Source organism: Macaca mulatta, chromosome 3, assembly GCF_049350105.2.
Source record: "Macaca mulatta isolate MMU2019108-1 chromosome 3, T2T-MMU8v2.0, whole genome shotgun sequence".
In the NCBI taxonomy this organism is placed as follows: domain Eukaryota; kingdom Metazoa; phylum Chordata; class Mammalia; order Primates; family Cercopithecidae; genus Macaca; species Macaca mulatta.
Window position 1 is genome coordinate 97,904,037 of NC_133408.1, and position 25,492 is coordinate 97,929,528.

Consider the following 25,492-nt stretch of genomic DNA (forward strand, 5'->3'; position numbering starts at 1 on the left):
GCCCTGGAGTGGCGCTGTCCACTTAAGTAGCCCCTGGCTGCATGTGGCTCTTGAGCACTGGAAATGTGGTTGATCCAAATTGAGATGTGAGGTTAAAACACATGCCAGGTTTCCAAGCCTTAGTATGAAGAAAAAGAATGTAAACTATCTCATTAATAAATTTTGTGTTGATGGGCTGGGTGCAGTGGCTCTCACCTGTAATCCCAGCACTCTGGGAGGCCGAGGTGGGAGGATCACTTGAGGCCAGGAGTTCAAGACCAGCCTGGGCAATATGATGAAACCCTGTCTCTACTAAAAATACAAAAATTAGCCAGGTGTGGGGGTGTGCACCTGTAATCCCAGCTACTTGGGAGGCTGAGGCAGGAGAATTGCTTGAACCTGGGAGGTGGAGGTTGCAGTGAGCCGAGATCACACCACTGAACTCCAGCCTGGGCAACAGAGTGAGTGAGACTTCATGTCAAAATAATAATAATAATCAATACAAAAATTTTGTATGGATGACATAAATTTTGTATGGATGATATACTGAAATATTTTGAGTGTATAAGAATTAAAATATATCATTGAAATTGATATATCACCTGTCCATTTTTACTTTTATTAATGTGGCTACTAAAAAGTTTTAAATTACTGGGAAGCTGTGTCATATTTCAATTCATCAGAACTGCTCTGTGGTCTTCTTTTTCCCTTTGAAGATCCTCCATCCTGCAATCCCTGCTTGCTTTTCACCAGAGCAGCTTCCCTGAATCTTCTCCTGGAGGCTCTGCAGACCTTTTATTTAGTTTGGAAGATCACATTGCAGGATGGGACTTGGGCACTGGTTTCTGTGAGGAGCCTGGAGTGGTGAATTGCCCCTGGGATTCCCTTACCCTGGGAACTAACCCTCTCTGAGGGCAGAAAGCTAGAAAGAAGAGGACTTGGGAGGAGATGCCTGTGCAAGCCCCAGCTCCCTTCAGGGCTCCCTCATCGCCCACAGGCTCTACCCCCACCTGCCTTTGCCTCAGGAGATGGCTTTTGGTGGTGGACTCACCCTCCTCTGATCTCTGTTTCATTTTTCCAATTGGTGATCCATCTTTTGTTCTGCGGTGCGTGCTTTTTTTCTGGCTGCCTCCATTAGCTTGGTTTTTTTCTTTGTGTATTCCCTGGAGCTGCCTTACCAGGATCTCCAACTTCAGTCCCCATTGGTCTGCACCACTGGCCTGGGAAAGCCCCACTGAGGAGAGCAGACCCAGCTCCCAGATACCTGGTCCTGGTCCAACCTTGGTCTTTTTGCCTGGAAGAGAGAACCAGACCCTCTTCATCAACAGGACCCCCCCTTTACCAAGTAAAGAAAGGAAAGGATTGCCTGCCAGGGCCAGCAGATCTCTGGCTCTTTGGTGTTTCTGGTAATAAGTGCCCATGAACTTTAAATTGATCTCCAGTCTCCCATGGTATGGTTTTGGTCTACCCTTAGATTCTGTTGACCAGGTCTGAGTTCAGTTTCTCTGCTTTCCTTTCCAACATCCATACCTTGTTAAGTTCTTGCTGAATTGAGCTAACTCTGCACACTTGATTAAATCTTAAGCCAGGGCTCTAGAAATTATAAAGCAGCCTCCTTGCCAGATGGCTGTCATATAATATATTGCTTTATTTAGGTGATTGTAAGTCAGGAGACTTTCCTTCAGTTTCTGCCTTTGATGGCAAGAGGTGGAGATACCTGTCTATGGCGGCGATTACAGAAAACATCTGGGAAGACAAGTCGCTGTTTTTATGGGAATCGCAGGCTTGGAAGAGACAGAAGCAGTGAGTAAAATGGGCCCCTCGTGGGAGGCGGGCAAAGGTCGGGAAAGGAGGGATGAAGGAAGTTGTGCAATACCCCTTCCCAGCTTTCTAAAGAATGGAGCATGACGTTGAAAAACGCTAAATCACGAAGTGAGAAGCGACTTCTTTCCAGTTTTCTCTCAGCCTTGTGATGATCTTAAAGAGAAAGTCTCAATTCTGTGCTACTGTGTCTTTAACATCTCTCAGATGCTTGCGAGAGAAAACAGGCCCCAACCGCAGCAGGCCTAGCTGGAATACGGTAATATTGTTGTATTTCTGGTGAATTAATTTTTGTGTTACTTTCTATGCATTGCAAAGGATTTTTTTTTTTTCTGTTTCTAATGGTGACATAACATTCCTTTAAAATTATTAGCATTTTCAAAACTCAACTGAAAACAAAAAGTTAAGCAAATAAAGTACGGGTGTGTCTCAATTATGGCAAGAACAACCAAAAAGTGACTGTGGTGGGGATGTTGAACGTTTGAAAACACTGTCCTAAAAGAAGAAGGTACAGAGAGTAGTCTGATATCTGGGAATACTAGATTTTAAAATTATTCTCTTGCCAGTTTTATTCATTCATTCACCATGTGCCACAATAATTTTTTTAAGTCTTTGTTCGATTTTGCAGATTCCAGAAAGAACTTGGAAATTGAAGATTTAAAGAATGTTGTTTTAAAATATTCTAACTTCAAAGAATGACGCCAGGAACTTAAAAAGGTATTATTAACTGCTAATTTAAATTTAATATTGTCAACTGATATGCTTTAAATGAGCCGATTTTTTAAAGCTAAGGATCCTAAAGGGGGTCATAGAATTGACCGCCATGGAAAATAGCCGGGCGTGGTGGCTCACGCCTGTAATCCAAACAATTTGGGTGGCCGAGGCAGGCAGATCACTTGAGGTCAGGAGTTCAAGACCAGCTTGGCCAACATGGTGAAACCCTGTCTCTATTAAAAATACAAAAATTAGCTGGGTGTGGTGACACACGCCTGTAGTTCTAGCTACTCAGGTGGCTGATGCAGGGTAATTGCTTGAACTCGGGAGGCAGATGTTGCTGTGAGCCAAGATTGTGCCACTGCACTCCAGCCTGGGCCACACAGTGGGACTCTGCCAAAAAAAAAAAAAAAAAGAAAAAAAGAAAAAGGAGAAAAGGCTGGATTAGCATTTAATAACTTTTATTGGAACAATAACCAATATTTTCATTCCTTTAAATTTTTTTGGTGGGGATCTCTTGCCCTTCTGTTGCTGATAATTTTAAATTGTACTCTTTCTTGCGCTATCATTTGGGTTCTAAAAAGAAAGCTATTGTGTGGGATCTGGCATTTGATAGGTTAAAAAAAGAAAACATGGAAGCGTGTCAAAGAGCAGGAGACTCATGTGCCCTTGGTGGAAAAAAAATTGAGAACCACTAGACCTGAATGTTAACAGATGTGGCTTGTGAAACATATTAATGATGTTGATAGTGTTAAAAGATCTATGAACTTTTTTTTGAACTATAAAAAAACTTTTTTTTTAAACTCTCTCTGTGAAATGCATGGGTTTTCCTGCCTAGACAAACGACAAAGTGGCCAATTCCAGGCCTTTCCGCTTCCAAGATCATTTTGCACATGCAAGTATGCCTGGACGAGAAGAGGCTGAAGGGTCTTCTGTGGGATTTAAAAAAAAAATTATTATTATTATTTGCTGTTACTGTTATAAGGAAGGTAGTGAGTTCAATTTTGGGATAACTCAGATAAACCCAAGTGTTTTTTAATGCCCAAATAAAATAGCCTGGGTCCCTGTTCCTACCCAGACAAGAAACTCAGCACTTGTTTTCAAGGGTTTCCAGAGAGATGCCTCTCTTGGGAATCTAATCCCGGGAACTCCGTGCCGACTCTCCCTCTTCCTCCTGCACCTCTGTCCTCCCTCTGTCCCGCTTCATGCCACATGGGGCCATTGCTTCTCCCTCCTTCCCCAGGGTGCTTGTGTATAACAGACTTTGCTGAAGGTCAAGGACACAGGGGAAGAGGTTATAGCACAAACCAAAATGGGCAACAGTGACTGAGACATCACTGTCCCCAAGTTCCTTGGCTCTGGCTACCACAGGAGACTTCATGCAGTTGTCTCTCTCCTTAGGCTATTTTGTGCTGAGACCCTGTCTCCCACCAAACCTCACAGGTCCTTCTTTCTCAGTTCTGGGCCTGTTCCCTGCTTGGGGAATGCAGAAACCTCCAAGCCCTGTTAACCTTATTATGTAAAATAATACACCTTTCCATCTCTATCTCAGTCTACGATCGAAGCACACTTTTGCTTTATAGTAATAATGAAGAAGTTTTGATTTAAAAATAAAAAAGGGTTGGCTATCTCTGGTCACCTACTCTAGTGATGTAACCCTCAAGCACAAACAATTAAATTATGATTTTTTTTTCTTTAATGCATCTAAGATAAAAGTTTTGTTGCAGACAGGACCTTGCTCTGTAACCCAGGCTGGAGTGCAGTGCTGTGATAATAGCTCACTGCAGCCTTGAACTCCTGTGCTCATGCAATCCCCCTGCCTTAGCCTCCCCAATAGCTAGGACTACAGGTGTGCGCCACTATGCCTGGCTAATTTTTTTATTTTTTGAGAGATGGGGGTCTCACTATGTTGCACAGGCTGGTCTCAAACTACTGGCCTTACTTCAAGCTATCTGCCCATCTCAGCCTCCCAGAGCACTGGGATTACAGTCATGAGCCAACTTGCCTGGCCAGATAAAGATCTTAAGCACAGCTCCTTCCTGCTCTAGGTAGAGAAACCCAGGACCAGTGGGAGGTGGGGTGGGCTCTTTCTTTAGCTTTTGCTTTGCTGATGATATCATTGGTCTCTTCAGGGGATGCACAGAGTAGCAGGGGCCCTGGAGGGCAGGGCCTGAATCCTGATTGCCCTACTGCTGGGAGGACACACGCAGCCGAAGATGAATTTGGGAAAAGTAGCCACTTGCTACTTTAACTATGGAAGAGCAGGGCCACAGTGAGATGGAAATAATCCCATCAGAGTCTCATCCCCACATTCAATTACTGAAAAGCAACCGGGAACTTCTGGTCACTTGCATCCGCAACACTCAGTGTCTGGTGGACAACTTACTGAAGAATGACTACTTCTCCACCGAAGACGCTGAGATTGTGTGTGCCTGCCCCACCCAGCCCGACAAGGTGCCCCGGGGACAGGGATGGGCATGGTCATTGTGTGGACCCAGGGAGCTGGAAGAGGCCTCTCCCTGCTGATCTGAATGAAGAGCGTGGGAGTTTAGTCCAGGGGGCAGGGCTGCACTTTGGGGTACTAATAGCACACAAATGCCTGGGTTAGCAGGTTGCACAATCAGGTCTTTCATTCCTGTGTTTGTGTCTGGAGCAAACCCTGACATCTCAGTTCTCATTGCTGTGTGTATTGGTTCTCAGACACTTCATTTTTGGATCCTCTTTAAATTAGGAGGGAAAAAAGAACATAAGCATAAAAGCATCCCAGCAGCGATGTTCGTTCAGTGCCTCTGAAGACCGGAGGGTGCTCGCTGCTGGGTGAGACTCGGAGGGGAACCGCCTTAGGTTCAGGAATGATGACATCCCACGGTGGGTCCACATTGAAGGATCTTCCCCGCTCCACTGTGGGGCGCCTTAACAGCCCTTACTTTCACTGAAGTTTTGCGTTATCTCCTGAAAAATAAAATGGAGACCACAAATTCCTTCTTGGTTAGAGGAATGACACAACCCGTTTATGACATGACCCCGCTGGGATTCAGAAGAGACCAGGACTGTTTCTGGGGGAAGCAGTAGCACACTCGTGTGCTTTGTTCTCTTCTCTTGGTTTGTTTTCCTACATTTTTAACAAGAAAAAAAGCCGTTTTTAACGTATGGCCTGTCACCCTCCTGCTGTGTGGCCCAGGTGCCCACCTCATTATGCCCAAGGGGTAGCTCTCCCCTCTCCACTCTCATTCCTGCACGCCAGTTGTGTCAGGTTAAGAGGGACAAGGAGAAGGCTGGGCACCATGGCTCATGCCTGTAATCCCAGCACTTTGGGAGGCCGAGGCAGATGGATCACCTGAGGTCGGGAGTTTGAGACCAGCCTGGCCAACATGGTGAAACCCCGTCTCTAATAAAAATACAAAAATTAGCCGGGTGTGGTGGCGGGCGCCTGTAATCCCAGCCACTTGGGAGGCTGAGGCAGGAGAATCCCTTGAACCTGGGAGGTGGAGGTTGCAGTGAACCAAGATTGTGCCATTGCACTCCAGCCTGGGTGACAGAGTGAGACTCTGTCTAAAAAAAAAAAAAAAAAAAAAAAAAAAGGGAAAAGGAGGGAGAGAATTCCATAGCTACTTGTCTGTCCTTTTTATTTTTCGGCTCATGGAAGCCTCCTGGTTCCTTAGAGCTGGGTGGTTTTATTTCTTGCTCAGGAGGTCATTTTTCAGATTTTAGGGCTCCAACATGTTGACTGTCACAGCAGCTGGGGGGATGGCATAGCTACCGGCTGTAGTAAGAACTCAGAGCCCTGCCCTGAGCCTGCCTGAGGGTCCTTATGGTAGGAGGATGCCTCTCATGCCAGCCCGGGCCCTCATGCTTGTGTCGCCTCCAGGTCCGCAAAATTCTGGACCTGGTACAGAGCAAGGGTGAAGAGGTATCCGAGTTCTTCCTCTACTTGCTCCAGCAACTCGCAGATGCTTACGTGGACCTCAGGCCTTGGCTGCTGGAGATCGGCTTCTCCCCTTCCCTGCTCATTCAGAGCAAAGTCGTGGTCAACACTGACCCAGGTAGGAGTCAGCCCCAGCGAGACTGCAGGCACCAGTGCAAGCAGGGCCCTGGGGTTTGGTAATGGCTGGGCCAGCCCTGAGTGCCACCTCAGGAAGCAGGCCCAGGTGCTACTTTGAGTTTAGAAAGGAACAGTGGAACCCTGTCACCCAAGTGCAGCCCAGGTGGCTGCTATTGAACTGCCCACACCTTGATGGTCTGGTTTATAGAAGGGCCTGTGGAAGTGTGAGAATGGCCTCTGTTCTAACCACTTGCTTTCTTCCTATTCTGACATATGTAGACATTTTAATGGTTGCACAAATTCAAGGTTGTATTTTTTTTTCTTTAAAAAAAATCTTTAGCTGGACATGGTAGCACACACCTGTAGTTCCAGCTACTCGGGAGGCTGAGGCAAGAGGACTGCTTGAGCCCAGGAGTCTGAGGCTGCAGCGAGCTGTGATTGTGCCCCTACACTTCAGCCTGGGTGACAGAGTGAGACCCTGTCTCTGAAAAAGGAAAGAAAAAAATTAAAAAGCCTTGCCAGTTTTGATTCTAAGCAAGGTATTCTGTCACCCTTGGGTGCCAGTCCTTATTTCCAAAGAACCATGGGAGACCCCATTAGTTAACTGATTCGTTCAATAAGTATTTTTTGCTGTACCCACCACATGCCAAGACCCTACCCTGTGCTGAATGTCAGGGAGACAGTGGTGAGCAAACACAGATAGGGTTCCTGCCCTCAGGGAGCTTCAAGTCTGCTGGAAGAGACCACCAGTCAGCAGTCTCACAAATGTGTCCTTGCAAATGGCAGTCAGCACAGTGGCAGTCCAAGGCACATGAGAACATATCATTGGGGCCAGGATCTGCTCGGTGGCAGGAGTCTTCTTTCTCTGCTTTTGAACTCTCCACTTTGAGACAGCTGTTGGTAACATACCAGCACCAAGGTCCCAAATCCTGCCTTTTAAAGAATCCAATATGTCATTGGAAACAGAAGCACAAGACAGGTGTGTGCTTAGGGGAAACAAGGCCAGCCGGCAGAGTGTCAGGGCTAGGCTCCGGCTTCCACGGCCCCTGCAGGTGCCTGCCAGCCACTGCCAGCTTCTGACTCTGTCTGCTCCTTTCTGCCTCCCCTTATGTCCTTCCCGCATGAAAAAAAAAAAAAAAAGGAAAATATTCCCATGAGGAATCATTCTTTTGAAAGACTTCTCTGTTGGTTCCATTAGCCAGCTACTTTATTAGCTTTTAAAGCGTAATTCACTCTACAAGCAGCCTCACACAAAAGACTACATATTGTATGATTCTGTTTATATGAAAGGTCCAGAAAAGGTAAATCTATAGACAAAGCATATCAGTAGATGCCTATGGCCCAGGGATTGGCTGCAAATAGGCTCCAGAAAACTGGGAAAATGGTGATGTTCTAGAACTGGACTGTGGTGAGGTTTGCACAACTTTGTAAACTTACTAAAAATTATTGATGAATATATAACACTCCCTAACACTTTGGGAGGCCGAGGCGGGCGGATCGCTTGAGCCCAGGAGTTTGTGACCAGGCTGGGCAACATGGCGAGACCCCATCTCTACAAAAAACACAAAAATTAGTTGGGCGTGGTGGCATATGCCTGTGGTCCTGGCTACTTGGGAGGCTGAGGTGGGAGGATTGCTTGAGCCTGGGAGTTTGAGACTGCGGTAAGCTATGATTGGGCCACTGCACCCTAGCCTGAGTGACAGAGCAGGACCCTATCTCCAACAACAAAAAAGCGGTGTTGGTGGAGGAGGGCCAGCATGGCCATCTGACCTGGCCCTCAAGTGTGAGGGGCTTCAGCGTTTAACTGCAGTTCGATGATGACACCATGCAGAGGAATAAGGGTGGCCTGTCTCAGACACTGATCCCAGTCGAAGTCTGTCACCTCCTCTCTGGCTAAATCTGAGGTCAAGCAGAGGGATGGAAGCCCAGGACCCTCAGGGTCAGGAATGCTGGCTCTGTGATGCTCCCCAGGTCTGCATCTGAGGAGTGGCTGCACTGGCCTCAGGGTCCAGGTTGTGAATTTTGTTTATGCACTCACCTCTCCTCTTTGAGACCTCCGTTTGATGCTGTTTCTGCCTCTCTCCTTCTCACTCTGCTGCCGTGCCCTCCAGTGAGCAGGTACACTCAACAGCTGCAACACCACCTGGGCCGTGACTCCAAGTTCATGCTGTGCTATGCCCAAAAGGAGGAGCTGCTGCTGGAGGAGATCTACATGGACACCATCATGGAGCTGGTCAGCTTCAGCAATGAGAGCCTGGGCAGCCTGGACAGCCTGGCCTGCCTCCTGGACCACACCACCGGCATCCTCAATGAGCAGGGCGAGACCATCTTCATCTTGGGCGATGCTGGGGTGGGCAAGTCCATGCTGCTACAGCGGCTGCAGAGCCTCTGGGCCACGGGCCGGCTAGACGCAGGGGTCAAATTCTTCTTTCACTTTCGCTGCCGCATGTTCAGCTGCTTCAGGGAAAGTGACAGGCTGTGTCTGCAGGACTTGCTCTTCAAGCACTACTGCTACCCGGAGCAGGACCCCGAGGAGGTGTTCGCCTTTCTGCTGCGCTTCCCCCATGTGGCCCTCTTCACCTTTGACGGCCTGGACGAGCTGCACTCGGACTTGGACCTGAGCCGCGTGCCTGACAGCTCCTGCCCCTGGGAGCCTGCCCACCCCCTGGTCCTGCTGGCCAACCTGCTCAGCGGGAAGCTGCTCAAGGGGGCTAGCAAGCTGCTCACGGCCCGCACAGGCATCGAGGTCCCGCGCCAGTTCCTGCGGAAGAAGGTGCTTCTCCGGGGCTTCTCCCCCAGCCACCTGCGCGCCTATGCCAGGAAGATGTTCCCCGAGCGGGCTCTGCAGGACCACCTGCTGAGCCAGCTGGAGGCCAACCCCAACCTCTGCAGCCTGTGCTCTGTGCCCCTCTTCTGCTGGATCATCTTCCGGTGCTTCCAGCACTTCCGTGCCGCCTTCGAAGGCTCACCACAGCTACCCAACTGCATGATGACCCTGACGGACGTCTTCCTGCTGGTCACTGAGGTCCACCTGAACAGGATGCAGCCCAGCAGCCTGGTGCAGCGGAACACACGCAGCCCGGTGGAGACCCTCCGCGCCGGCCGGGACACTCTGTGCTCGCTGGGGCAGCTGGCCCACCGGGGCATGGAGAGGAGCCTCTTTGTCTTCACCCAGGAGGAAGTGGAGGCCTCCGGGCTGCAGGAGGGAGACATGCAGCTGGGCTTCCTGCGGGCTTTGCCGGAGCTGGGTCCCGGGGGCGACCAGCAGTCCTATGAGTTTTTCCATCTCACCCTCCAGGCCTTCTTTACAGCCTTTTTCCTTGTGCTGGACGACAGGGTGGGCACTCGGGAGCTGCTCAGGTTCTTCCAGGAGTGGATGCCCCCTGGGGGGGCAGCGGCCGCATCCTGCTATCCTCCCTTCCTCCCGTTCCAGTGCCTGCGGGGCAGCAGTCCATCACGGGAAGACCTCTTCAAGAACAAGGATCACTTCCAGTTCACCAACCTCTTCCTGTGCGGGCTGTTGTCCAAAGCCAAACAGAAGCTCTTGCGGCACCTGGTGCCCGCGGCGGCCCTGAGGAGGAAGCGCAAGGCCCTGTGGGCACACCTGTTTTCCAGCCTGAGGGGCTATCTGAAGAGCCTGCCCCGAGTTCAGGTCGAAAGCTTCAACCAGGTGCAGGCCATGCCCACGTTCATCTGGATGCTGCGCTGCATCTATGAGACGCAGAGCCAGAAGGTGGGGCAGCTGGCGGCCAGGGGCATCTGCGCCAACTACCTCAAGCTGACCTACTGCAATGCTTGCTCGGCCGACTGCAGCGCCCTGTCCTTCGTCCTGCATCACTTCCCCAAGCGGCTGGCCCTAGACCTGGACAACAACAATCTCAACGACTACGGCGTGCGGGAGCTGCGGCCCTGCTTCAGCCGCCTCACCGTTATCAGGTGAGGCCGCCAGGCAAGGGGAGCAGCAGGTGGGCCGGGCGGGCCAGGCTCAGGGGGCACCAGGATCCTGTAGGACTCATGACCAGGGGCCTTGGAATGTCCAGACCTTTTCTCTCTCAGCGGGGCGGAGGGCAAGGTGCAAAGCTTCAGGGCAGGTGGACCTGGATCAGCCACAGCTGGGTGCCCTTGAAGAAAGTGCTTAACTCTCAGAGCCTTCGTGCCCTCATCTGGAAAAAGAAAATGCTCATAATCCTGTCAATTATGGCCACAAGAACCAATGTTAATTGAGAATGGGTGAAGTGCATTACAAATATCACCAATGGAGTGCTCTTTACAACCCTGTAACTTAGGTACTATTATTGTCTCTATTTTGGCAGATGAGGAAGTGGAGGCACAGAGAAGTTAATAGCTTGCTTTAGGTCACACAGCTCAGACATGGTAGTGCCAGAATGCATAAAGAACCTTCCTTTTAAGATTAATGTAAGGCTCCGAGATAGCCCTCAAAAAGTTTCTGGAATATGGGAGCTTTTATTACTGCAGAGAAAGCAGACCTTGTGCCAGTTGGCATTGGTGACTTTCTGTGATCAAAGCCAGCAGCCCTTCGCACTGCTAGAGATCTCAGCTAAAATGCTAACTCGTAGTTGTTTTCCTGTTCCATAGTTTAGGGGAAACAGAGGCCAGTCTGTTTTCTTCTATTAGCATTTCCTGTGTAAAATAAACCTTGTAAATTTCTACAGGGGGTTAAATTCACCATTACTTGACTCATGCATTTCTGAAGAGCAGTAGGGGTTTAGAACTGACTCCCAGTGCCTGTCACACCAATGTCAGAGTGTAAATTGCATGGGGACATGGGGTGCAGGGGGCCGAAGGCTGCCCTAGCCTGGGAATTAGAAAACCTGCAGTCTGTTCTCTGTACTCTCAGCCAGTGACTCTCCCTCTGTAGCCCTAGGCAGTCTCACACTCAGTGCTACGCTCTGTCCATCTTGTTTTTTGCCCCCGCCCCAGATGGAGTCCTGCTCTGTTGCCCAGGCTGGAGTACGGTGGTGCAATCTCGGCTCACTGAAACCTTCGCCTCCCGGGTTCAAGCGATTCTCTTGCCTCAGCCTCCTGAGTAGCTGGGATTACAGGCACACGCCATCATGTCCGGCTAAGGTTTTTGTATTTTTAGTAGGATAGGTTTCCCCTTGTTGGCCAGGCTAGTCTCGAAATCCTGACCTCGGGTGATCCGCCCGCCTCGGCCTCCCAAAGTGCTATGGTTACAGGCATGAGCCGCCGTGCCTGGCCCCTCTGTCCATCTTTTAAATGGGAAACTTCACACCAGTGTGGTGGCCCTGCCCTTCCTACTGTCCCCAGGTGAAGCTTTCCTTCACACCAGTGAGAGAAAAAGCAGCTTGTAGGAAAGCATAGGGTATGGGTAACCACGGGAAGCACGCTCAGCTCTCTGGCTGCGTCAGTTAGGATTAATTTTAGCTGAGAGAGAAAACCCCAAATCTTGGTGACTTACAAACTTATTTCTTTCATGTAAAAGTCTAGAGGTAGGTAGTTCGGGACTGCTATGGAATCTCCATGACCCTCCGGAGTCCAGGCTCTCTCTGCCTTGCTGCTCTGCCATCCTCACTACCTGGCTTTCACATCTTGGCCCAAGAGGGCTGCTCAGACTCCAGCCATCTAGTCGACACTCTGGCGCTCAGTAAGAAGCAAGGGCGAAGATCGAGGGCATGCCTCAAAGTTTTAAGAACACTTATTGTCTATTACTAATTATACTGCTGCTTCGATTTCAGAACTTAATAGTATGGGCAATAGTATTTCAGAACTTAATCAGATGGGCCCAGCTAAAAGATGGGGGAGTCTATTGCTAAGAAAATATAGATATTGGGAATGTCCACTAGCCTGTGCTATCTTGGGCTGGCCATGCCGTGTACATGCACACTATTTCCCAGCCCAAGCTGGGGACTCTGAGGGGAAGGGTCCAGAGTGTCTGACTTGATCATTTTGATGTGGCCTAAACATCAAGCTTTTCATTGTTCAGCATTTTACTTGTTATCAAGGTCAGCTTGTGGGTCTAACTGGGCCCATGGCTTGTGTTTGTAAGTAAAGGTTTGTTGGAACACAGCCATACCCATTTATTTACTTACTGGCTGCTTCACACTACACAGTTGAGTAGTTGTGGCAGAGACCACATGGCCCCCAGAGCCTAAAATATTTGCTGTCCGACACTTTACAGAATGACATGAGCAGTCTCCTTTGACAAAAGGACCCATAGCCTTTTCCAGTGACAAGTCAGGGTTAGCCCATGTGTTTCTGGATGGGGGGAGGCTGTTGGCATTTTGGGTGCAACAGTTCTTGTGAGACCTGTCCAGCATTTTGCAGGACACCTAACATCACTGGCCCTGCCCGCAAGATGACAGGGCACTCCCTCCTCCAGTCATAACCACTAAAAGCAGCCCCTGATGTTTCCAAACCCATGCCCACCATATGAGAACCAGGTATAGGGTCTGGCTGACACATAGGCCACACGCAAAGGGTGGATGTCAGAGGTGGCTGGCCTCACGTGTCCTCCCTGTGTCCCTCATGGTCATGTGAGGAGCCAGGGGCTGTGCTGCAGCCTCACCTATGGGCTGGTGCAGGACGGGTCTGGTGGCCCCACGTTGGCCAGGCTTTGTAAGGGGCTATTTGGCTGATTGCTGCAGTCATTCTCCAGGGCCGTCTATACTGGGGAAAACTCCAGGGCCTGAAGGTTTCTGGATCTTTGTAAGATTAATGATCCTTCATAATGAGTGCCTACCCTGACTCGTAATTTTTTTGCTGTTTGTTTCAGACTCAGCGTAAACCAGATCACTGACGGTGGGGTAAAGGTGCTAAGCGAAGAGCTGACCAAATACAAAATTGTGACATATTTGGGGTATGTCTTTCTCCAGAACACTGTGCTAACTACCTAGTAATATACAGAGCTGCAGGGAATTCACATTCCTGTGGGTCTCTGGATGATCCGCATGGATGGCCCAGGGCTGGGGAGGGCACTGGCCTAGGAGTTGAGAGTCCTGGGTTCTCTTTGTGGCTCGGCCAGTCATGAAGTCTTGCTGAGCCTCAGCCTCCTAACCTATAAAATTGGGATCCCAGTATAGGCAAGAAAGTTTACAACTGGTTATTGGGGGATGCAAAGAGAATATAAGGGGATATGTTGAATAAATGTTAGAATCCTGTTTACATATTAGTCTGGACTATTTTGGGTCCAGAATCCCTCATCCAGAGCCTTTGGGGCAAGACCTGAAAGGGGATTCTGAGTGCATGCTGCAGCCTGATGTGGCCACATGGGTCTACGGCAGTGCCCCATTTTCAAACACTCATATTTCTCTCGCAGAATGGATGAAACAGTCAAACCAAGTGTGGTAAGAAAGACTATAAATAGCTCCACATCAGTTGCCAAAAGAATTGTGAGAAACTCTGGGCGTTCAGAGCCTTTGAGGTTTTGGAGCCTGAGACAAGGGATTGAGGGCCAGCCCCACACCTCTGGTGGCTCTGCAAGCTGGAGCAGTTGTTCAGTTTCTTGGGGCCTCAGTGGCCTTCAATGTGAATGAGGACATGGATGCAAACGACCCCAGGCCACACTCGGCTCCAGGGCTCTGTGTGGCTGTGGAACCCTGGAAGCCTGAGCTTAGCTGCCTTTCAACTTCCATCTGCTGTATTATTGAATTGGCATTGAGTGGTGAGATGGCTGAAAGGTAGACATCAAGAGTTTCAATATTCAGAATCTTTTCTTCTCAAGTTGCTCAATGTAATCTTAGTTGTAAATACCCACCACCTGCCAGTCACTGCGCACTCATGCACCAGGGCTTTGCGTTATGTCCTAAGATCCTCAGAACCACCCTGCAAGGGGGCTATCATCATTACCCCTGTATTACAGATGGAGAAACTGAGGCACAGAGAGGTGAGGTGACTTGTCTCAGGCCATAAAGCTGGGGAAAGTAGTGGAGCTGGATTGAACCTGGGCTGTGAGACCTCAGAGCCCTGAACTCTGGTGCCTGTGTGTTCCCCTTTCAACCCAGACTTTGGAAATCAGTAGACAGCACATGCTTCAAAAAATAGGGGCTATTAAAATGACATCAGGAGCCAGAAAGTCTCATGGCTGTGCTTTCTCTTGAAGTTTATACAACAACCAGATCACCGATGTCGGAGCCAGGTACGTCACCAAAATCCTGGATGAATGCAAAGGCCTCACACACCTTAAGTAAGTGGGGTAGGCACCAGGTTCCTTAGTATCTTCTCTTGGTCACCCCCTTCTGTTGTTCAAAGATTACATGTCACGATAAAGAGCTTTCATCCTAAAGCCTTCCACTTGTCCCAGGGCCATGTTGGTCAGATAAGGATACCTCTGTGTGATCCGTGAGGCTTGGATTCTGGAAGGGCCACCTGTCGTTGGTAGGGGGAAAGGTTGGCATTTTGATTTCAGTAACTACTGGCCCGAAGAAAGGACTAACTCTCACCCTTTCTGCTGGTCTTTTTGCCCCAAGGGAGTTTCCTGTCTGGTTGCAAGAGCTTGGGCCCTTGCCCTGCTGTAGATGTGCCCTGCCCAGGGGGTGACAGTGTGCCAGGTTTGGAGCCTCTGGTCCTGCCCTGACAGTGGCCACATACCTTAACCCTTGGCAGTCAAAGTGGGACCTCTCAGGTCTCCCAAGGGAAGTCAGTGATGCTGCTGAGGTCACTTAAGAGGACCCCAGGGAGGGCTCAGGTCCCCGAGCTTTTGCAGAGACTGTGGGCCATCTCCTGGAGAGGAACCCTAACTGACTGTCCCCAGGGCTTCAGGTCCCTCCCCGACAGGAGGCCCAGGGCATGGCTCCTGTGGATCCCAGAAGAAAGTGCACAGTTCCCAAGATGGGGCTGGAAGGGGCTCTGTGGTGGGGAGGAGGGTGGCCCACGTTGGAACCCCTGCATAGCTGGAGGCTGACTGTGTGTGACTCTCTCTGCAGACTGGGAAAAAACAAAATAACGAGTGAAGGAGGGAAGTGTCTCGCCCTGGCTGTGAAGAACAGCAAATCAATCTCTGACGTTGGGTGAGTAGAAGGGGGCGGAAGTATGTGGTACAACCTGCTGTGTGTGTATATGGGCCCCTGCTGTTCTTTTCACACATCCGTATACCAGAAGGACCGTTGGGGCTCGCTGTTGGGGAGAGACAGTGGAGAGCTTTCACCATGCTGCAAAACTGAAACCGTGCCCATTAAGCAATAACTCCCCGGTCCCCTCTCCCCTGCCCCTTGCAGCCACCCTTCTACTTACTCTCTCTATGGTTTTGACTACTTTTCCTCATGTAAGTGGAATCATACAGTATTTGCCTTTTGGGAATGGCTGATTTCACTAGCATCATGTCCTCAAGGTTCATCCACGCTGAAGCATGGGACAGGATTTCCTTTTTTTTTTTTTTTTTTTGACAGAGTCTCACTCTGTTGCCTGGGCTGGAGTGCAGTGGCATGATCTCGGCTCACTGCAACCTCTACCTTCTGGGTTCAAGCAATTCTCCCACCTCAGCCACACGAGTAGCTGGGATTACAGGCACCCGCCACCGATCCCAGCTAAGTTTTGTATTTTTAGTAGAGGCAAGGTTTCACCACATTGGCCAGGCTGGTCTCAAACTCCTGACCTCAAACGATCCACCCACCTTGGTCTCCTGATGTGTTGGGATTATAGGCATAAGCCACCATGCCCGGCCAGGATTTCCTTCTTTTTTAAGGCTGAGTAATATTCCATTGTGTGGCTTTGCCATGTTTTGTTTACTCATTCTCCAAGAACAGACACTGGCTTGCTTCTATGCTTTGGCTATTGTGAATAATGCTGCTGTGCACATGGGCCTACAAATATCTCTTCAAGGGACTGCCTTCAATTCTTTTGGGCATATATCCAGCAGTGGGATTGCTGGATCCCATGGTAATTTTTAATTTTTTGAAGAATCATCATAGTGTTTTCCACAGCAGCAGCACCATTTTACGTTCCCACCAACAGTGCATTCCAGTTTCTCCACATCCTTGCCAACACTTGCTATTTTCTCTTTTTGACAGTACCCATCCTAATGAGTGTGAGGTAGTGTCTCATTGTGGTTTTGATTCTTGAGGCTTTTTAAAGCTTTTTGTATCGTTATAATTTTTATTGGATTATAAAAGGAACACAGGTAATTGTACTTGGAAACTATGAAAAATAATACAAATGATCTTCTCAGAAAATAATTCTTGTTAACATTTAAGCTCAGTTAAGCTCTCTCACTTTCTCTTTCTTCCTCTCTCTCTTTGTACTACTTTAAAAAAATATAGTAGGGGTCAGACTGTATGTACAGAGTTTTATCCTTGCCTTTTCACTTCATCTCATGCCTTGAGTAGCTTTCCACTTTATTAAAAATGTGATGCCATTCAGTTGTATAGTAAATACATATATTTAAGCAAAACACTGAAAACGCTTATTCTGGGTTCCAACAAGCCATTCCTGGAATGGTGTAAGCAGGTAGTTTGCTTGGTGCGAACGTGTTGTTGAGGCAGCCGCCATTGTGTTGTGAGTGGGCCACATGAACTTGCTTTGTTGTGTGTCGACAGTGCATGCTGATCCTATTGGGAACAACCAACACTTTGTGCGAACCACACACTGTTATAAGTGCTTTGCATCTGTTCACTCAATGAATCCTCACAACAACTCCACGAGGGAATGCTCTAATTATCCCCATTTTATAGACGAGAGACTGAGATCCAAGAGACTACATAATTTCCCGAAGTCCGCACAGGTAGCAGATGGCAGAGCCAGGTCAGGAGACCACCATCTTACCATGCAGACTGTTTTAGCCAGAGCCTCTCCGGATCTGCTGTAGGGGAGAGAATACAGCTTTATTGCTGCAGCTCTCCACCAAGATGGCCACAGCCACAGAGCTTAGTTGGGTAACATCCTCTTTATGTGACAGGAACATTACTGATAGGGTTTCTGAAGGTACTTCCTGCTCTTTGTCTCCTGGAAGACCATGTCTTCAGGAATGTCTCTGACCCTGCCCAGAGTTGAGCAGTTGCTGGGAACCCAGCACCTGCACACGGCCTTCCCTCCAGGCCTCTGCAGACCTCTGTTCTCCATAGGAGACATGCAAGTGCTTCGTCTCATGAGTTCAGGCTCCCAGGCTGACAGCTCTCCGAAGCTCGCGGTGGGGCTCAGTGTCTAACTGTGCCCCTTGCCGATGGCCTCTGTTCACAAGGCTTCCCCTGCTCTTCGGTCTTGCATCACTCCTTGAATTTGAAATCCAGAGCAGCCCACTCAGAGGCCAGCGTGAGGAATTAGTGTCCAGGCCACAGATCCAGGGACTGGGCACAAACATCTGTCTGTTGAGTAGGAACTGAGCTGTGGCCATTGGCAAAAAAGGAGGGGTGAGCGTGGCTGTTTTTGGGGGAGCTAACATTCACTATCTTGTCTTCTCCTTCAGGATGTGGGGCAATCAAGTTGGGGATGAAGGAGCAAAAGCCTTCGCAGAGGCTCTGCGGAACCACCCCAGCTTGACCACCCTGAGGTAACTGTGGCCCTGCTGTCTCCAGGGGCCAACCTGGTCCCTCCTAGCTGCCCTAGGTTTGCTGGGGAAGAGTGATTGGCACTCCTAATAGAAGAGGGATTTGCATGTGTGATTTTCCTTACTCTTGTCAAACCTTTTTTTGATGCATAAGAGGCCATCTAGTAAAGCACATTCTTCTTCTTTTTTTTTTTTTTTTTTTTGAGACGGAGTCTTGCTCTGTCGCCCAGGCTGGAGTGCAGTGGCCAGATCTCAGCTCACTGCAAACTCCGCCTCCCGGGTTTACGCCATTCTCCTACCTCAGCCTCCCGAGTAGCTAGGACTACAGGCGCCCGCCAACCCGCCTGGCTAGTTTTTTTTGCATTTTTTAGTAGAGACGGGGTTTCACTGTGTTAGCCAGGATGGTCTCGATCTCCTGACCTTGTGATCCGCCTGTCTCGGCCTCCCAAAGTGCTGGGATTACAGGCTTGAGCCACCACGCCCGGCCTCTTCTTTTTTTTTAACTTTAAGTTCCGGGATACATGCAGAGGATGTGCAGGTTTGTTACATAGGCAAACGTGTGCCATGGTGGTTTGCTGCACCTGTCAACCTGTCATCTAGGTTTTAAGCTCTGCATGCATTAGGTATTTGTCCTAATGCTCCCCCTCCCCTTGCCCCCCGCCCCCTGACAGGCCCGGGTGTGTGTTTTTCCCCTCCCTGTGTCCATGTGTTCTCATTGTTCAACTCCCACTTATGAGTGAGAGCATGTAGTGTTTGGTTTTCTGTTCCTGTGTTAGTTTGCTGAGGATGATGGCTTCCAGCTTCATCCATGCCCCAGCAAGGGACATGATCTCATTCTTTTTTTTTTTTTTTTTTTTTATGACTGCAATGGAATACTTCCATGATGTATATGTGCCACATTTTCTTTATCCAGTCTGTGATTGAAGGGCATTTGGGTTGGTTCCAAGTCTTTCCTATGTAAATAGTGCTGCAATAAACATACGTGTGCATGTGTCTTTAGAGAAGAATGATGTATAATCCTTTGGGTATATACCCAGTAATGGGATTGCTGGGTCAAATGGTATTTCTGGTTCTAGATCCTTGAGGAATCACCTTAAGTATTTATTCAGCTCAGTGAATTCTGCATGTGTCCCACACCAGCCAACCACCACCCCCATCAAGACAGAGGACATTTCCAGCCCCTCAGCCATCCCTGCATGCCCCTTGCTGGTAGAAGGAGGGTTTCGTAAGTGCAGATAAAACTTAATAAGATGCTGGCCAGCAGGTTTCTGCCCCTTCCTTGTCCTCAGGATGATGCTAGAAAAGAGGGACTCTTCCTCTCTATAAACAGGGATGCTTCTACCCAGCCCCCGCTTAGGCTGCTGGCCAAATCTTGAGGCCTTGGTATGTCCAAGGCTCTGCTGCTGTCCTTCCTACCACTGAAAAAGAGTCCAAGAAGGTGGGGGCAGTAGCAGAAGAGACTTCACCAGGTCTCGCAGATGGGGTCCCCTGATGGGGCCAGCCTTTAGAAGCACAGCTTGCCAGGCCTCTCCAGCCCCCTGCCCATGTGCGGAAACCTGAGGCACCGACCCCAGCCCACCGTTGTGTGAGCAGGCTGTGCTGATGGCCCGTTTTTCATCCGGCCTCCCCTTGTGCTCTCTATGTGGGCTCTGGGGCAGCAACGCCTGGGCACTGCTGCTGCAGCTGAGCACTTCTGCATCCTGCCCCGAGTGAGTCTGGGCTGGGGCCACGACCAGGCAGAGGCTTCCCAGCTGTTCTGATGTTGAAGCTAAGATTGAATGTAGATGTGTCTCTAATAATTCACCCCAAGCATGTTCCTTCCTAGTCTTGCGTCCAACGGCGTCTCCACAGAAGGAGGAAAGAGCCTCGCGAGGGCCCTGCAGCAGAACACGTCTCTAGAAATACTGTGGTAACAGCTCGAGTCATTTCATTTGTTTGTTTGTTTTTCTGAGATAGGGTCTCGCTTTGCTGTCCAGGCTTGAGTGCCGTGGCACAATCTCGGCTCACTGCAGCCTCGACCTCCCAGGCTCATTCAAACCTCTCGCCTTGGCCTCCCGAGTAGCTGAGACTATAGGCACGCACCACCACGGCCCGTTAATTTTAAAATTTTTTGTAGAGATGGGATTTTCCTGTAATCCAGACTGGTCTTGAACTCCTGGGCTCAAGCAGTTCTCCCGCCCTGGCCTCTCAAAGCCCTGGAATTGCAGGTGTGAGCCACTGCACCTGGCACAGAGTCATTTTGGAGGGTTTGGGTCTCAGGAATTATCCCAGGGGCTGCAGATGGCCTGGAATCTTAACAGAAAAGGTATCTTCCAATTGGAAAGGCTCTAGGCCTTTCAGTTAAGTTGATAACTTAATTTCCTCCTAGAGAAGAAAATAGCCACTTCCACAAGCATGAACAGGTACAGGAGGGGGAAGTGGGCTCCAGGAGCCTGGGTCTGAGGCCTTGGCCTTCTAGGCCCCAGGAGAACCAGAAGGCTGGCCACGCAAGCTATCCAGGTATCCTCAGATACCTTCACATGTGTTTGGCAGAGGCCAACTTCCATGCACTTGGCTCAAAATTTTCTCCCTTCTTCCTCTTCACCTGCCTCCCCCCAGGCAGCCTCCTCCTTCCCCAGGTCTTCACATCAGGGTTTGGCCTTTGTGCTCCATCCAGCTCACCTGAAGCCCACAGTCCTCTGAAGGCTTTCACCTGTCACCTGAAGCCCACAGTCCTCGCACCCTCTCTGCACTCCAGGGCACTTACTAAGTGGATGTGGCCTCCTGAGGGTGTTTTTTGTTGGTGTTCCCTTTTTTATGGTCACTTAATGTTTTATTTTGCTTTATTTGAATTTTATTTACATCCCTGTATCATAAATTCCATGCAGGTGGCTGGGTACAGTGACTCACGCCTGTAATCCCAGCACTTTGGGAGGCTGAGGTGGGAGGATTGCTTGAGGCCAAGAGTTCGAGACCAGCCTGAACAATATAGCAAGACCCTCTATCTACCAAAAAAAAAAAAAAGGAAATAAAAAATTCCTTACAGGTTAGGTGAGGGAGCTGTATTACACCCCTCCCTATCATCTACTCAGAGCCCAGTGCTCATCTGATCTTGCTAAATTACTGAGAATAATGACAATGTCATCTTTAGGAGAGAGTTTTGACACTAGGCCTGCTGGTCAGTAAGTACATTTTAAATTCTTTCCCCTCAAAAAATCATTTAACGTTTTGAAAAGTAATATATGGTTTTTGGAAAAAATGTAAGACACTAAAGGAGGACGTGAAAGTACCACCTAAAGTTCCTCCTAAAAGGAGGAAGTGAAAGTACCTCCCTTCGTGTTTTCCAAAATAACCTTTCCTTTCTAGACTTTTGTTCTACGTATGTTCAAAGATGTGCAAAATAGAATAGCATTCAACCAGTGGCTCTAAAAATATCATAATCATGGATTACACATATTTTACATGTTTCCTTTAGGGTTTCTCAATCTTGATGCTGTTGACATTTTGGTCCAAGTGATTCTTTGTTACAGTAGGGCTGTCCTGTGTAGGAGGTTTAGCAGCGTCTCTGCCCTGTACCTCCCAGTGGTGAGGATCAAAAATGCCTCCAGACATGGCCAGGTGCCCCATGGAGAGCAAAATCACATGGATAGCAGTAATGTCAACACCTAGAAGCCCTCAAGTGCTGACTGCATGCCATGTGTTATTCTACAGTTTTTTCCTGTGTTAACTCACTCAGCCTCACAATCACTCTATACGATCTATACTATTAACATTCACCAGGGAGAAAACTCAGACCCAAAGAACTTAAGCCCCTTGCCCAAGGTCACCCTGCTCGTGGGTGATACAAACCTGCCAGGCTGAGTCCGGAGCAGGTGTCAATGCTGTGTTCTTCTCCCTCCTCATTCTACCTCATTCTCCCTACTAGCTGCCCATCATCCATTGAATAGATGTCGCAATGTATTTCATCAGTTGTTTCTGATTTGAATTTGTTCAGATTTTACATTAGGATAATACTACAATGCATGCTGCAATGTGTAAAGCTTTGTGTGTATATCCTTGCACACTGTAGGGTAAATTTCTGGAAGTCTAATTGTCTTAAAATGAAACCCATTTAAAATTTGGACAGGCACATCCAAACTGCCCTTCAAGGAATGATTTTTTAAAAATATTCTTTCTGTTCTATTCTTCTTCCTAATGATTCTTTCGTCCACTGGCACAAGTGGGTCCTACCTATTTACACTGAGGAGCTTTGGTGCTTTATCCAGACCACTTCTGGTTCTAAGGGCCATTGAGAGGCTTCGTGAACTGTTAGTCACTTAACTTGGGTCGCTCACAAGTTAACTAAGAGCAAAGCACTGAACCCATTTTAATGTGCAGGCTGTTTCAGGTCTTCAAACTGACTTGGAATAACACACTGTCAGTGGTGTTCAAGGGACCTTGGGACTAGAGGAGACCTGAGAAGCAGGCAGTGGGCCCCCATCTTTGTTTTCTGTGGGCCCCCATCTTCCATGAAATCTGAGGGCTCAGCAAAAGTGGGGAGGGAGGGTGGGCTCCTCTACAGGTAGCCAGGCTAAGAAACAGGAGCCTGGGTACAGGATTTGCATTAGAAATGAGTCCCATTGACCTTCCGTGTGGCTGACAGGCTGGGCTTGGAGCCTGGCTGTTTTCTGGGTTCTCAGAGTGATCATCTGTGTAGCTGGAGAGCCTTGGGCTGGGTTCCTGCTCCTGTGAACTCTAGAACAATGTCTGCCAAGTAGGCTCTCTTGAGTAAATACTTCCTTTTTTTTTTTTCTCTAGGCTGACCCAAAATGAACTCGACGATGAAGTGGCAGAGAGTTTGGCAGAAATGTTGAAAGTCAACCAGACGTTAAAGCATTTATGGTAACTCAGAGAGCCTTAGAATTTCAGACTGTGTTGCTTTTCAAAAGTATTTTTTGAGATAAAATTTACATACTGTAAAATTCACTCTCTTAAAGTATACAATTCAGAGGTTTTTAGTGCAACCATCACCACCTAATTCTAGAACATTTTTACTTCCCCTCCCCACTCCAAAAAGCCCCTGTATCCATTAAGCAGTCACTCCCTATCATTCTCCTTCCCAGACCCTGGCAACCACTAATCTGCTTTCTGTCTCTATGGATTTGCCTACTCTGGGCATTTCATATAAATGGAATCAAGCAATATGTGACCTTTTGTCTCTGTGTTCTAGCATGTTTCATTCCTTTTTATGGCTAAATGATAATTCACTCTAAGGAAATTTTGCAGTTTATTAATCAGTTGATGGGACATTTGGGTTGTTTCTACTTTTTGACCATGATGCATAATGCTACTGTGAACACTCCTGTTCATGCTTTTGGGTGAACATATGTTTTCATCTCTTTTGGGAATATACCTGGGAACAGAATTTCTGGGTCACATGGCAATTCTGTAACTTTTTGAGGAACCACCAAACTGTTTTCTAAAGTGGATATACTATTTTACATTCTCACCAGCAATGTATGTGGGTTCCAATTTCTCCACATCCTCACCAACACTTGTTATTGTCCATCTTTTAAAATCTAGTTATACTAGTGGGTGTGAAGTAATATTGTGGTTTTGATTTGCATTTCCCTGATGACAACAATGTTGAATGTCTTTTTATGTGCCTACTGGGCATCTGTATTGCTTCTTTGGAGAAATGTCTGCATATCCTTTGCCTATTTTAAAATTGGGTTTGTCTTTTTATTGCTGAGTTATAGGGTTTCTCTATATATTCTGGGTGCTAGACCTTTACTAGATACAGGTTTTGCAAGTATTTTCTTTCTTTCTGTGGAGTTTTTCCTCTTTCTTGATAGTGACCTTTGAAGGACAAAAGTTTTTCACTTTTTTTTTTTTTTTTTGAGATGGAGTCTTGCTCTTGTCACCCAAGCTGGAAAGTAGTGGCACAATCTCAGCTCTCTGCAACCTCCACCTCCTGGGTTCAAGTGATTCTTCTGCCTCAGCCTCCTGAGTAGTTGGGATTAGAGGCATGAGCCACCACGCCTGTCTCGTTTTGTATTTTTAGTAGAGATGGGGTTTCACCATTTAAGCCCAGGCTGGTCTCGAACTCCTGACCTCAGGTGATCCGCCTGCCTCAGCCTCCCAAAGTGCTGGGATTATAGGCGAGAAGCCACTGCACCCTGCCAATAGTTTTTAATTTTGATGAAATCCAATTTATCTATTTTTTTTTCTTTGGTTGCTTGTGCTTTCAGTGTCTTATCTAAGAAATGATCGCCTAATCCAAGATCGCAAAGCTCTCCACACAAGTTTTCTGTTCAGTGTTATAAGTGTTTCCCCTCACATACAGGTCTGCAATCCATTTTGAGTTGATTTTTGTGTATAGTGTAAAGTGAGGGTTAGCCTCATTCTCTTGCACGTGGATATCCAGCTGTCCCGGCAGCACCACGTGTTGAACAGATTATCTTTTCCTATTGAATGGCCCTGACACCCTTGTCAAAAATCAATTGACCGTAGATGTATGGGTTTATTTCTGAATTCTCTGTTCTGGTCCATTGATTTATATGTCTCTCCTATGCCAGGACCATTGCTGTAGCTTTGTAGTACATTTTGAAATCAGGAGATGTGAGTTCTACTTTGTTCTTTCTCAAGATTGTTTAGACCATTCCAGGTTCTTTGCATTTCTTATGAATTCAGACTCACCTTGTCAATTTCTGCAAAAAGACTAGACTCTGCTACATGTTGGTTTTTCTTTGCTTTTTAGCTTGCAAAATTATTTGATCCCATTCCCTAAGTGCAGGCCAGCCTCTCTAGGGAGAGCAGAGCTAGGACAAGGCCAGAAAGACGGTCTTGGCTGCTTTGTGCATTCCCAACCTGCACTGGCCCTAGTGAAGGCAGCCCGAGTGGGTGGATATGCCTGGACACTGCAGGCTTTTTAGGGGCATTAGGTGCTCTCCTTCCTGGCCTCCTGCCAAGTCTTGGTTGGAGGCTGCTTTTCCTGCCTTCCACAAAGCCTAAGTGGTGACTGGAAAACAGCAGAGTGTTACTGAATACAGAACTCGGTGCCCACTTCCTGGTTCTATTTTTGTCCCTTTTGAAAGGGAAGGTCATCACCTCTGACACTGAACCCAGGGGCCCTAGCCCTTGTGGGGTGTGGCTGGGAGCACCAGGTCCTGGCTGCAGCCCAGCCACCAGTGGTCCCGTGTGCTTGGGCAGTAAGAGTGACAACAGCTCCCTTCCCCTGGACACTGTGCCTAATACACACCCTCCTCTTGAAATCTCACACACCCAGTAGATGGGGGGCACTCTTACAGTTATTCTCATTTTACAGATGACACAACTGAGGCACAGACAGATACGTTTATTTCTTCAAGATTCTGTAGCTGAAAAGTAAGGAGGGAGGGTTTAAGAGTAGCTGCAACTGCTCTGTGATACTGCCTCTCTCGAGGGAGTCCTCTTCACTCACGACAGCATAGGGCCCTCGTCTTCCTGGTAAGGGCTTCCTTCTTGGGTTAGTGCCAGGA

At 48.3% G+C, this 25,492-nt stretch overlaps 1 protein-coding gene across 7 annotated transcripts in view; it reads left to right on the forward strand.

Moving 5' to 3' along the window:
- The window catches only part of NOD1 (nucleotide binding oligomerization domain containing 1), a 49,928-nt gene that overhangs the window by 17,752 nt on the left and 6,684 nt on the right, over positions 1 to 25,492 (forward strand). For 2 of the 7 annotated variants that reach the window (XM_001085719.5, XM_028845900.2), the window contains 11 exons: positions 1,635 to 1,782; positions 2,429 to 2,517; positions 4,647 to 4,968; positions 6,383 to 6,557; positions 8,668 to 10,492; positions 13,311 to 13,394; positions 14,637 to 14,720; positions 15,460 to 15,543; positions 17,934 to 18,017; positions 19,840 to 19,923; positions 22,791 to 22,874. In XM_001085719.5, coding sequence (XP_001085719.3) covers positions 4,768 to 4,968; positions 6,383 to 6,557; positions 8,668 to 10,492; positions 13,311 to 13,394; positions 14,637 to 14,720; positions 15,460 to 15,543; positions 17,934 to 18,017; positions 19,840 to 19,923; positions 22,791 to 22,874 — 2,705 coding nt within the window. In that variant the 5' untranslated portion in view covers positions 1,635 to 1,782; positions 2,429 to 2,517; positions 4,647 to 4,767. Of the gene's footprint in view, positions 1 to 1,634; positions 2,060 to 2,428; positions 2,518 to 4,646; positions 4,969 to 6,382; positions 6,558 to 8,667; positions 10,493 to 13,310; positions 13,395 to 14,636; positions 14,721 to 15,459; positions 15,544 to 17,933; positions 18,018 to 19,839; positions 19,924 to 22,790; positions 22,875 to 25,492 lie in introns of those variants that run through there. The other 5 variants (XM_028845902.2, XM_077996968.1, XM_077996970.1 and 2 more) reach the window with 4 other exon arrangements.